Raw genomic sequence first — 14,423 nt, forward strand, 5'->3', positions numbered from 1 at the left:
AAAAAAAAAAAAAAAAAAAAAAAAAACACATGTTATAAATCATGTACTGAAATTGTGAGTGTGAGGTTGATTGTGATTCCTGGCCATTCGATGGGTCTCTGCATGTAGGAATGGATTGATTGTCTTCACTTGGTTTTCTCTGCATATCTAGTTTATGCAATAAGATGGAGTCGGATACTTTGTCGAAAGCCTTGCTAAAATCCAATGGGGATGGTGCCAACTTGGTCTCCTCTGGCTAGATTGTGAGCGATCTTGTGGATCGTGATGATTAGCTGTCTTGCAAGAACGTTTCCGTCGGAAACCGTGTTCGTCATCACAGAAAATGGCGTACTGTTTGTCGTGTTTCATGATGCGCTACTATGGCTGATATACTCCAGTATCTTGCATGTCCTTGAAATCAGTGCCATAGGGTGGTCGTTTGCAGCCAACAGTTTATCTCCCTTCTTGAAAATAGGAAAAATCCATGGTTTTTCCAGTCTTCTGGGAACATCTCGATCAAGAGACAGCTTGAAAAGGGTTGACAGTTATGGGGAAAGTTTGTCTGTCAGTCGCTATTGTGAGGATGAGGACTCGTACTGAGTCTTATCTGTCTTCAGATTCTTCATTAATTTGGCGACTGCATTGGTATCCACTGTGATATTCTGGGTGGATGGGTAAGGGCTTGGGCCCTTGTCTGGCATACTGCTCATATCCTCTGGTGTGAATACTGACTGGAATACTGGATATACTGGAATACTGGAATACTGGAATACTGGAATACTGAATACTGGAATACTCAAACTGTTCATCGAGTATCTCTGCTTTGCTCAAGTTGTTGCTTCTGAGGAAACCATTCCAATTCTTCATTGATGTAATTCCAGATGACACTTGCTCCTTGCAATTGCTGGCACCAAAATTGCTGGCTTGCTTGCTTGCAAAATTGCAAAATTGCTGGCAACATTGCTGGTGCCATAGGTCCAGAAATTTTTTTGGAAAAAAAAAAAAGGAATTGCAAAATTGCAAAATTGCTCGCAACATTGCTGGTGTCAAAGGTCCAGAATCTCTTGAGGTTAACTTTGAAATCTTCACTGACCACTTCCTCCATGTTGTTCATACTATCACCCCTAATTTGGTACTTCATGTCCTATTTATAGTCTCTTCTGTCGAACTATGTCTTTGTCATCCTTTATTTGTGTCCTTCCCCCTCTCTCCCCATCTTGTCTGCCGCTCCCCTTGTTTTTTGTGTTTTGTGTGTCGGTTTGACTTTTTCTGCGATTAATGTTAGCTCTTTCATGAGCCTCGATCTTGTATACAAAAAAAAAAAAAATCCTGCTTCTGTGTAAGCCCAGTTTCTTTTTGATCGCTCGTTTTATTTGTTTATTTATCCACGGGTGGCTCTTTCTCGATGACTTCATCTTTGAGGGTACCATCCTTTCCAGTAACTTGTTCCTTTGTCCTACCCAAAGTTCACCAATAGTTGTAGAGGTTTTCTCTGCAAATTCATCACTGAAGGCCGCAATATCTTGCCTAATACACCTGACACCAGCCTTTTTCCGCAAGAATATTTGCCTTCAACAAACTTGTCTTACATAGATTGCTGTAATGGGGTCACATCACTTTTTACATGACTCAAACAAATACATTGTAAATTAACTTTTTAATATTTCGATCTAGTTTTAGAGAAATATATTTTTCAGAAGTTTGTCAAGAAGTTTTTTGTCAAGAAGTTTTTTTGTCAAGAAGTTTTTTGTCAAGAAGTTTTTTTTGTCCAGAAGTCTTTTTGTCAAGAATTTTCTTGTCAATAAGTTTTTTTTTGTCAAGAAGTTTTACCAAGAAGTATTTTTGTCCAGAAGTCTTTTTGTCAAGAAGTTTTTTGTCAAGAAGTTTTTTGTCAAAAAGTTTTTTTTGTCAAGAAGTTTTTTTGTGAAGAATTTTTTTGTCAAGAAGTTTTTTTTTTGTCAAGAAGTTTTGTCAAGAAGTTTTTTTGTCCAGAAGTCTTTTTGTCAAGAATTTTTTTTTTTGGCCTAAAAACAGATTTTTCCTCATTGGAATGCAGGTTAAACTTGTTATAGAAATGTTACAATACACTTTTATACATTTCTATTTTGGAGACAAAATTCTAGGCACATTAGGAATGAAGAATTAGAATGAGTGGCAGGTTCACATACTGATAGAGGATCATAAGGGAACAAGGGAGACGAAGGTATGAGTGGGGAGTGAGGATGTCAGTGAGGGTCTAAGAGAACCAGGGGTGCTATTGAAAAACTCAAAATGATTTTTAATCTCAAACTCAAACTTTGACACATCTCAAACTTTCATCTCAAATGAAACACTCAAACTTAAGTCTTGATTAATTTTAGCGAGGGACATGAGAGGGCAGCAATCTTGAAAGATTCGTTTGAAGGAGAAAAGACAACTGACACAGGGAGCCAGTTCCACTATTCTGATGCATTGAACTGCTGAGCAATTTGATATATCCCAGACTCGACACTTTAATGGAAATTTAAAATATTCCAATACAACTTCACATATCAGATCAGTCCATATTTTGTACATTAGTACAAATATAATAAATACAGAGTGAAAGTCCATTTATATAAAATATTTCATGTGAAACATTTTGATTCGTTCACGTTTGAGCACAATCAAACATCAATGTAAGTTTCTTTTCAAATTCCATCTTAAGAATGGAAGTACATACTTCCAGGAAGTGAAGTAATGCTGTTACTGCGTAGTTGTGTGTATATTATTAGTTGTTGATTCGGTGTTACATGCTGCTTTGAACAAAGCAGCACAAAAGCTGGACGCCACTGTGACCCACTGCGGAGATACATAATGATATGATGTATTTTATACCCAAAATGAAAACGAACACAGGTTTGGATAAAACTTCTGGAAATTCTAAGTACTGGTACATTGTTGAGTTCTCCACCTTAACTAACACTAGAAACATTAAACACATTCTATTAAACAAAACACTGATTCAATATACATGTATGGTGCGAATGATGCGGTTAGTTAAATACATCATACATTGATGTACTTATTTTTAAAAAGTTGAATAGTTTTATTAAAATGTTGCTAAACTTTAACATTGAATGGCCTCAAAGTTTCACTGTGTGCATAGTGGCTGTTTCAAACTGTGCTCTGGCAGGTATTCAGAAAATGATCCTTTAAACGAACCTAAGGAGGAATAGGAGTGATATGTCACGCGCACATTGGGGAGGCCTTAAATCAATGGCACGATTTCACACCTTGGAATATAAGACAAAGATATTGTGAAGTTTGAAATTGCTTGGCTCAATTTGTCAAGGTCAGTGTTGCTATGTATTGATAAATTGTCTCTCCCAGGAATATGTCTTTTGGAGTCTGGCAATGGAAGCTTGAAAGTGTTTCTGGCAAGCAGGCAACACAGTCCTGTGGGGCACGAAGAAACAGACTGGATGGGCAGAATATATTGATGTTATCGTTGCTTTTTGGGGCTTTCTGGATTGATCTTTCAATGCCGGACTCCGTGTCAGCCATCTGTCTCACATCGCAGGGCGATGAGCTCACTGACGCTGACCCGCTTTCCGCTGCGCACCTCTCCATTAAAGTCCCTGCCATAAGGATAAGATGTCCCATCAGAGTAGGATGCTGAGTAGGAGCTGGAGCGCATTGAATAATGGTCGCGGCGCAAGCGGCTGAAACGAAACTTGTACTGTATCCAGTGGCGTTTCAGGACAGTTTGGACCTGAAAGAAAATGGTGAAATGTGCAGTAAATTTACAGGTAGAAATAGCAAAATGAAATGTTGAAGACACTGAACCCTTTCACAAAAACCTTCAGGTGGTGGGAGGATAGGGATGGGAAGCACTGCATGGTGAAACCAATTTCCACAAGACAAACCTGATCGATCAAAACACCTAAATTCCGTTAAGGCCACTTCTTACTATCCGTTAAATCGGGCTGCAGACAGCACAAAAATTCCGACTATGATCGAATTATACAATATAAATTGATGCTATTTATTCACAGGAGGGATAAATCCTCAGGACGAGGAATGTAACATACACGAGGACAACACACATGCACACATTTTAGGTCATCTCACATCAATTCTCGAAGAGATAAACTCATACAATGGGTCGTGATGTCTGAAGAATGTCTGTCCATCCTGTCGTCCATCCGTCCGTCCAGCTAGCTGTCTGTCCGTTAACTTTTTTTGCTATTTTTGCTACTCCTCCATTATCACCCAGCTGGTTGTTCTGAAAATCGACACATGAAAGCAAGACAGTTCCCCAGACAATTGCTCGGGCTTCAATTTTTCGATTTCGGATCATGGGAATTCCCATGGGGGGCGGGAGGGGTTAACCCCAAAACTTTGGATCCCTACTCGTCCCTTATTTGCCAACTGATTGCTCTAAAACCCCAAACAATCCTTTTACTCGATGGTCTGCACAATCAATCAGGCTTCGATTTTTTGATTTTGGATCATGGAAGGTTCTGGAAGGGGGGAGGGGAGATGGGTAGGGGGAAGGGTTCCCTCAAATCAGCAGAGATCTGAACTATAATCTCAAGAGATGACCGTCAGCCCTCTTGGGGGGCTATTTAACGATATAAAAGCGTTCTTCAGCAACATTAATTTATTGATTAATGCTTTATTCCCTTAATGTATAGTTCATAAAGTAAATAATGGCTGAATCATAGAGTGAAGAACTATCTATTTAAAATCTTTGCTCTCCATGTGCCCTCTCTTTACTGAACGATTTTCTCTGCAGGCTTTTTAAATTCCAAAAAGAAACTTCCACTCCTTCAACCGATTCAGAAAAGTCCACGATGAAGACAATGAAACATACTGCAAAACTTTTCAAAACCAATTTGAAATTTTGAAACGGCACAATGTCGATGTATTTCCAAATGCGTCATAATGCACTCATTTCATCATTGAGACAAAATTTCCACTCCATTACCTCAAGGCATAAGAGGCAAGACAAGGAAGGTCATCCTTGAACAAAATCCTTGATCTTCAAATTGTCCAAATTGAAGTCTCAGTGCAAAGGATGAGTATCCTCATTGGTAGAACCATTTCATAATCAAGAGAGCTTTGTGGAAATGCACATCAGAAAAGCAAAAATGGCAGTATCTTTGACTTTTTGCTTCAACTCACCAATTCACCATCACCTAACTTCTTTTTTGTCAACCTACCAACTTCCAGGATGTTACTGTTTGAGATGTCGGCCTGTTATATTGTACCAAATTGAAATAAGAATAATTTCCCTGAATATTGGACAATAAAGATTTATTATTATAACTAGCGTGACTCGGCATGCTCAGCACGCCTCACCACACGTCGTTTCAGAGGGATAAGCATCTTTGACCATTTCGGTGTCTTCAGGGTATTTTGGATCGTCTGGGCCTTTAAGGGTATTTTGGGTCTTTGGGGTCTTTTGGGTCTTTGGTGTCGTCAGGGGCTTTTGGGTCTTAAGGGTCTTTTGTTTCCTCAGGGCCTTTAAGAGTCTTTGGGGTATTTTGGTTCTTCAGGGTATTTAAGGGTATTTGGAGTCTAAAGGGTCTTTAAGGGTCTTCAGGGTGTTTTGGGTCTTCAGGGTGTGTTGGGTCTTTGGGGTCTTTTGGGTCTTTTGGGTCTTCAGGGTGTTTTGTGTCTTCAGGGTGTTTTGGGTCTTCAAGGTGTTTTGGGTCTTCTGGGTCTTTTGGGAATTGTAGGTCTTCAGGGTCTTTTGGCTCTTTGGGGCCATTTGGGTCTTCAGGGTCTGTTTGAGCCTCTGAGCCTTCAAGGGTATTTGGGTCTTTGGGGTGTTTTGGATCTTTGGGGTCTTTGGAGTCTTCAGGGTCTTTTGGGTCTTTAAGGGTATTTTGGGTCTTCAGGGGTCTTGGTGGTCTTAAAAGTCTTGGGGGATTTAAAGGGTCGTCAAAGGTCTGAGGGGTCTCAGCAGTCTAAACGTAATTAAGAGGGTTAATTAAGAGGGTGTTAATTTTATTTGAAGAAGAAGAAGACGTTTTCGTCGCATATAAACAAACAAACATACATGACGACATAACGACATAACGACATAACGACATAACCATATACGTTTGCTCTATTATAACAAGATTATTATTATTATTTCAATGTCTGAACCAAGGAACAAAGGGTTAACTTCATGATGTTGAGCTATTCCAAGTTGAATGAAATAAATCAATTCGATATAATTAGGTTAAAAGACTAATATGATGAAATGATTTCTTTGTCAGTCTAATCTTGCTCTTCCATCTAGTGCGTCATGGAGGCGGTATGTCATTATCCGATGTATTATCTTCCAAGTTCACTCTTAAACTTTTCTATCTCCACCAACACCTCTCTCTCCCTGCCACCACCATCTTCACAAGTATCTGCAGTCAAGCATATTGTTATTAACGCACAGGTTGTAAACCTGGTGCGTTATAGCGTTTGCCTGGGAATTTCTGTCTCTCCAAAAGTGAAGCTCCGTTTCTGTCGCTCAGATGTGTAGCCAGTTTCTGTCGCTCAGATGTGTAAACATGACGTCATCAAATCTATATTTAGGCTAACCATGGGCTACCCCTTTGGCTGGTACGCGGCCGCTCGCTAGTACATAATATAGGATATATTTGTTATATGTTATGTTATAGGATATATAGGATATATGTTATATGATATAGGATATATATAGGATAGGTTATAGGATATATATGTTATAGGATAGGAATATAGGACCCAAATGACCCAGAGGACCCAAATGACCCAGAGGACCCAAATGACCCAGAGGACCCAAATGACCCAGAGGACCCAAATGAACCAGAGGACCCAAATGACCCAAATGACCCAAATGACCCAGAGGACCCAAATGACCCAGAGGACCCAAATGACCCAGAGGACCCAAATGACCCAGAGGACCCAAATGACCCAGAGGACCCAAATGACCCAGAGGACCCAAATGACCCAGAGGACCCAAATGACCCAGAGGACCCAAATGACCCAGAGGACCCAAATGACCCAGAGGACCCAAATGACCCAGAGGACCCAAATGACCCAGAGGACCCAAATGACCCAGAGGACCCAAATGACCCAGAGGACCCAAATGACCCAGAGGACCCAAATGACCCAGAGGACCCAAATGACCCAGAGGACCCAAATGACCCAGAGGACCCAAATGACCCAGAGGACCCAAATGACCCAGAGGACCCAGAGGACCCAAATGACCCAGAGGACCCAGAGGACCCAGAGGACCCAAATGACCCAGAGGACCCAGAGGACCCAAATGACCCAGAGGCCCCAAATGACCCAGAGGACCCAAATGACCCAGAGGACCCAAATGACCCAGAGGACCCAAATGACCCAGAGGACCCAAATGACCCAGAGGACCCAAATGACCCAGAGGACCCAAATGACCCAGAGGACCCAAATGACCCAGAGGACCCAAATGACCCAGAGGACCCAAATGACCCAGAGGACCCAAATGACCCAAATGACCCAGAGGACCCAAATGACCCAGAGGACCCAAATGACCCAGAGGACCCAAATGACCCAGAGGACCCAAATGACCCAGAGGACCCAAATGACCCAGAGGACCCAAATGACCCAGAGGACCCAGAGGACCCAAATGACCCAGAGGACCCAAATGACCCAGAGGACCCAGAGGACCCAGAGGACCCAAATGACCCAGAGGACCCAGAGGACCCAGAGGACCCAGAGGACCCAGAGGACCCAAATGACCCAGAGGACCCAAATGACCCAGAGGACCCAGAGGACCCAGAGGACCCAAATGACCCAGAGGACCCAAATGACCCAGAGGACCCAAATGACCCAAATGACCCAGAGGACCCAAATGACCCAGAGGACCCAAATGACCCAGAGGACCCAAATGCCCCAGAGGACCCAAATGACCCAGAGGACCCAAATGACCCAGAGGACCCAAATGACCCAGAGGACCCAAATTCTATGTATGTTTCTATGATGATGTATGTTTTGGTGAAAGTACATAATGTGAATACTAGTAGCAATTTTACAAAAACCATGGCATAATTTCAAATCTTGACCCGAGATGATAATTATGCTACATCATAATTTCCATGTGCCAACCTGGGCGGAATCCAAGTGGATTCACTTGTTTTGTTGATACATACCATGAAAATAAAAGATGTGATTGCAGAAAGAGATACAACGTTCATTTACCTCTCCATTGAAGAAGCAGAACATCGTTGCCACCAAGAGCCCCTGCACGCAAAAGTGAGCATTTAAAAAACTACCAGGTAGTGTCTCAAGCACATATAATCAGGAGTATCAACTATCCCATCTCTGCTGTTTTACGAAATTGGATTTAGGTTGATCAAGAACATGGGGTTTCTATTGGGTAATTCTCTGCCGTATACATGTGTGTTTGCCATTTGTGCAACATTTTCAACTAACTTTCCTGATTGTTTTGTTGGTTTCTATCCTGTGTGTGGTGATGATTAATTAATGACGACCTTTAATGAATGAATGAATGAATGATCGTTTTTAAGGCCATTTTCCCCGCTGGAGCGGGGGTTAGCCTTGTGGGCCCCATGACAATCATGGTTCCCTGTTTGAGGCAATGTTTTTATGGCCAGATGCCCTTCCTGACGCCAACCCTTGGTCGCCTCTTACGATGCGCAGGGATACGGTGTCCCTATTCTAAATCGGGGTACACACCATGATCATTCATCCCAGCAGGCTGGTACTCAATTTTCTCGACCTCGGAAGGATGACAGGCTGAGTCAACCCCCCTGGCGTTAATTCAGCGATCGATCGGGATTCGAATCCTGGATCCTAAGATCCCAAGCCAGCACCCTAACCACTAAGCCAACACCAGGCTTAATTAATGAATTAATGATTAATTGATGAATTAATGAAGAAGACTAGAAGCTGAGTTATTTAACTTTGATATTTAGCTGAATTGTATTACTCTTTAAGTTTTCATAAACATTATAAGAAAACAATTTTCCTCCTATGAAGCCAGGATAAGGGGAAGTTGCCTTTTGAATATGCGTTGGGAAGCGATGGAAGAGTGTTTAGGGGAAGTGATTGAGAAAGTTAAGGAAATATGGGAGGATGTGGATCAAAGGAGGAAGGATCCAATGGCTACAATTTCTTCCATTGACCAAGTATAATATTTGTGGCCTCTGCTCAATTCTGAGGCTAACTCAGCTGTTTCATTTTCTTAGGTTTGATCCGCAGTTTATCACTAAACAAGTACAAAAAGTTTTAATTAAAACAAAAGCCGCGTCGATGTTACACAATGCCTAGATGCAGCTGTGCCTATAACGTCGATGTTATAGGCACAGGACATTCCTATTGATTCGATTACTTGATGTTATTTTTGTGCAAAGTGAAAATATATCTCGGCAATTTCCCGTGTGTGGCGACGAATTTTTAATATATCTCGGCATTTTCCCGTCTGTTATTTCAGGCGGTGTATGACTGACCATGCCGCGATTGAAAAAAATATATATCTCGGCAATTTCCCGTGTGTGGCGTCACATGAACGAAGCTATGCTCCTCTCTCCACATTATTGTGACGATGTATAAATTAAATATTTCATCGTGACGATTGTCATCAAATGGACGAATTTTTAATATATCTCGGCATTTTCCCGTCTGTTATTTCGGGGCTATGCTCCTCGGTATGCTCTTCGGGGCTATGCTCCTTCGGTGTATGACTGAGCATGCCACGATTTAAACAAAATATATATATCTCGGCATTTTCCCGTCTCTTATTTCGGGCGGTGTATGACCGAGCATGCCGCGATTTAAAAAAAATATATGTCAATGGACTTGAAGTTACAGGCCTTTGAGAATTCATTTCGTTCTATAAAGGGCAACTTTCATCGGATTTTCTTCCTGTTTTTTTTCAACCGAGTCTAAAACTATGTTGGCGACTGTGAAAAATGAAATGATATATCGAATTTGATTTGAAAGAAAACTGTGTGAGAGGAAGACACCACGGGCCTACAAAACAGGCCTCAAAGCTATGCGAGTTAATAAAATGGTGGATATTTGTTTATATGAAGGCCCTCCCAGAATGGGTGGAGCTATGGTTCCCAGAATGGGTGGAGCTTTGAGGTTTTGTCTTCTCTGCAAGAACAACAAGAAGAAGAAGAAGAAGAAGAGGTGGTAACAACAACAACAGCATAGTGCACTCTATGAGCAGCGTCTGCGACGCGGCTAAAAAAAATGTACGATACATTGTCAGCATTATTGTTGCATGGCGTATCTATCTTGAGAGGACATAAAACGGGCTTTTCCAACTCCAATGGATGCATTGTGAAACATCTTTGAGAATTTTAATTTGAAATTACGCTTTAGGGATTGTTTCACAGAAACATGACAAATAGGTAGCCCATGAGATTATGTACATTTGGGTAGCGAATGACTTAAATTGTGCTGTGGAGGTTGTAAGTTAAAAAATGAAGAAGTTAAGCAAATTGATATTTGCAAAATGGAAGCGGCACAGAAATATTGCCTAAATGGCCTATTCCTGTGCACAGTTTCTTTGTCATTCCTGATCCAAAATGCTCAAACTCCAATGCTCCTTTTGCACCTCTTCAGATGCAATCCTTAAAATCAGGCAGTACATAAATAGAGCATGTCTAGCCTATGCAGACATTATGAAAGGCAAAAGTAGAACTGAATTCACTTGTTCTCAATTCTGCATTCTGCATAGACAATTAAGCCAAAGTTCACGTTATAAATACGTACGTATACGTATGAGGGCAAATTATGCAAGGCAGAGCTTTTTGTTATTTCACCTGGTAGTTCATGAGGATGTGCATTATGTATTCATAGACTTTGGCAGCTGTGGGGTTTTCAGGTGTCCAGGGTACCAGCACGAATTGAATGCCCAGCAGAGGCACGAGAATGAGTGTCGCACGAACCGCTTTCATGTACATGTGGGACTCGGCATGGTGAGTATCCTTCAACTTAGTCACCAACACACGTACGATATTTAGCAAAAAAAATAGATTTACCTGGTGGCAAAGACAGGGAAGTGGTGGCAGAAAGTTATGGAGAATCATTTATGATGAGTGCTTGCAAACCCATCACAATTGGGAATCGGATGTTAGTGCTTTGAGAAACATCATCATGAAATGTATCTTGTTGCATGAATACTCCTGATACAATTTCTTATGGATGAGATGAGTGAAACTTCTTATGAGATCTCATCATGTTTGATGGAGTTTTATCACAATATCCTCAGATTCCATGAGAAATCCTGGAAGACAAAATGCGAGGCACTTCATTTCTGTGACTTACAACGAGAGCAAGGACAATTGGACCGTGAATGATGTAAAGCAGGTTGGTTTCTGAACTGATCCAGCATCTAGGAGATAAAATATGAACAAGAAGTTGATGGATGTGTAATAAAGTTCATATTTCACCAGTAACAGCTGCATTTCTCTTAATCCTATCTTACTGTTGTCATGATTTCAAAGGTTAACACAGAGTAGCAAATAAAGACGATATATATATATATATATATATGTATATATACATATATATATATACACACAATACAGTATGTATGAAAGAACAAATACCCACTCACTCTCTCACATTTGAATGGAGGGAATAACCAATTGTTAATAATAATAATAATAATAATAATAACAATAATAATCATTGTTGTCCCAGAAATTCCTCTTTGGTGACACTGTAAGTTCAAAACATAATGTATAAACATAAAATCATCAAAACAATAAGAATAATAGGTAATATATGGAAGATGGACAATATGGCAAAATGGCTAAGAATTTGAATTAAGCACTTAAAATACATATGATACGTCGAATAGGTATATCAACTGATTGCTCTGAAACCTGATAGAGCCGTTATATTCAATGGTCCACAGTTTCACTCAGTCTTAGATTTTTAAATTTCGGATCAGGGAGGGGTGGAATACGATATCCATGAAGGGGTGGTTCTCCAAATCATTAGAGGTCTGAACTACAATCTCAGGAGATGACCATCGGCTCGATATATACTAATAATATATGTATATGTGTATGTATGGGTGTGTGCGCATATATATATTGTTACATTTGTGGGGGTAGGTGATGACATACCATAGTGGAGATAGTATTGTATAAATTAGTATGGACCGCGTGCCAGTAGGGATCCCATCTCGATGTATGTAAGTAGAAAAACTGTGAGCTTAAGGTTGTTTATGTGTTCTTCACATGGGGGGAGGGGGGGGGGGGGGGGGAAAGACATGCTAATTAGGTAGGGTATAAGGGTAGTTCTCCCAGTATGTGGTTTTTCCCTATATTTTTACATTTCCAAGGCCGGCCATACAAAACGTCCATTTAATCACCACCGTACATTAACCAACAACCACTACCGCAGACAGTGCCGAACATTCCCGATCGGGCTAAACCCCGCCCCACCACTGCCGACAGGATCCAAACATTTACGATCGGCAAATAAACCCCGCCTCCGAAAGATCGTAACAACTAAGCGCCGCCTACAGGACCTAGTAGGGAAAAAGGCCGTGCCCCAAACTTTTGCGATTGGTCGTATGATGCCAGAGAGCAAATGTTTGAGGAGGAGTGAAGAGGAGGAAGGCGTCTCTATGTCCCTCTCGCTCTCATTCTGGTTTTTGGTCGTGGGCGGTTGCTTTTGTCTCGGGTGGCTCGTGAAGAGAACTTTGCAGAACTTTGCGGAGCTTTGGGAACTTTTGCAACGTTGGAGGAAGGAATGTTGTTGAACTGTGGTGCTCTCGGGGGAGCTGGAGCCACGTTGTGTGTGTCAGAGGAAATGGAGAGCGAAGCAGGACCGGCCGCACAAATTGCCTCACGTTCATGGCGCAGTGGAGAGAGACTCGGCGCCATTGTTGGTGCGCTTCCTGCGTGAGCAGCGTCGGGCCACCTGGCACTGCCGACTTCATTCAAAAGCCTCGTAGAGCAGAGCTGAGTACTGGCCTACCAATAAGACAATTTATTTTATTTTCTTTATCTTTCCCCTTGTCTGTTCTTGTGTGTGGAGGGTCACTGAAGTAGGAATTTCTAAATTTTACTCCAACCTTTATTTAGTCTTTGATTTATTTTCATTAAATTCATTGTGTTGCATTTTCAATTGTGTGTTGTGTTTCTCTGTTCGTGGGTCCAATGATAACCCGTGTGGCGGCCATCAAAGGTAAACACTTTGGTTCCATCCCACGTGTGCCAAAAAGGTACCGCCAATCTCTGGCTTGTCCGCTTCAGAGTTAAAACTGTTCGGCTATCTGCCGCCCGTGATGTTCACACACACGAAGTGTTGAAGACATTAGGAGCACCTTCCTAATATTGAATGGCACCCCCTTTTGCCCTCAGAACAGCCTCAATTCGTTGGGGGGCATGGACCCTATAAGGTGTCAAAAGCGTTCCACAAGGATGTTGGCCCTTAGTTGGCTGGTAGTTGATCTCTACTCTGAATAGTGCGTTATATCTCATCCCACAGATGCTCAATTGGATTGAGATCTGGTGACTGGTCAGACCACTGCAGTAAGCTGAATTCACTGCCATGTTCATGGAACTATTCCTGGAAAATCCGAGCCTTGTGGGATGGGGCATTATCCTGCTGAAGAAATCCATTCGCAGATAGATACACTGCTACCATGAAGGGATGCACCTGATTGGGCCCCTTGATAAAAGTGGAGCAACGTTTGAATGCCACAGGATATCTGGACATCATTGCCAATGTGTGTCATGAAAACACACCATCACACCACCACCACCAGCCTGCAATGTTGACACATGGCATGATGGATGCATGTACTCATGTGGTTTTCTCCATACCCTCGTCCTCCCATCAGCGTGAAACAGCAGGAACCGGGATTCATCAGACCAGGCAATGGTTTCCAATCCTCCAGTGTCCAGTGTTTTCTTTCCTTAGCCCACTTCAACCACAGGTTCTTCTTTTTTTGCTGAAAGAAGTGGAACTCTGTAGGCCGTCAGCTGCAATACCCCATTTGTGTCAAAGTGCGACGAGTTGTGCATTCTTTTATGGGTCTTTAGGGACCATTGTTGTGCTGGACTGTCAGTTGACTAACTGTAGCACGCCTGTTGCTCTGCACAATATCGTGTCGGCCTCCTTTGGCCTCTTTCATCAATGAACCGTTTTCGTCCACTGGCCTGTTGTTGGCTGGTGGACCATTCTTGATACACACAGGAAACTGGAGCGTGAAAAACCCAGCAGCATTGCAGTTCTTGACACACTCAAACCGATGTGCCTGTCACCTACTACCATCAGCCGTTCAAAGGAACTTTTATCTTTCCCATCACCCTCTGAATGGCACACATACACAATCCATGTCTCAATCGTTTCAAGGCTTAAAAATCCTTCATTAACCTGTCTCCTCCCCTTCATCTATAGTCTACACTGATTGAAGTTGATTTAACAGGTACAATCAATAAGGGATCATCGCTTTCACCTAGATTCACCTGATCAGT

General features: G+C 41.9%; 1 protein-coding gene across 9 annotated transcripts in view; it reads right to left on the reverse strand.

Annotated features, from left to right (window-relative positions):
* Positions 1-2,232: 2,232 nt before the first annotated feature.
* LOC137431757 (calcitonin gene-related peptide type 1 receptor) overlaps positions 2,233-14,423 on the reverse strand; it is a 358,961-nt gene continuing 346,770 nt past the window's right edge. For all 9 annotated transcript variants that reach the window (XM_078782434.1, XM_078782436.1, XM_078782442.1 and 6 more), the window contains 4 exons: positions 11,251-11,317; positions 10,746-10,964; positions 8,152-8,193; positions 2,233-3,712 (listed from right to left, as the gene is read on the reverse strand). In XM_078782434.1, coding sequence (XP_078638560.1) covers positions 3,497-3,712; positions 8,152-8,193; positions 10,746-10,964; positions 11,251-11,317 — 544 coding nt within the window. In that variant the 3' untranslated portion in view covers positions 2,233-3,496. The remainder of the gene's footprint in view (positions 3,713-8,151; positions 8,194-10,745; positions 10,965-11,250; positions 11,318-14,423) is intronic.

Source organism: Myxine glutinosa, chromosome 7 (genome assembly GCF_964187855.1).
Source record: "Myxine glutinosa chromosome 7, kmMyxGlut1.1, whole genome shotgun sequence".
Lineage (NCBI taxonomy): Eukaryota > Metazoa > Chordata > Myxini > Myxiniformes > Myxinidae > Myxine > Myxine glutinosa.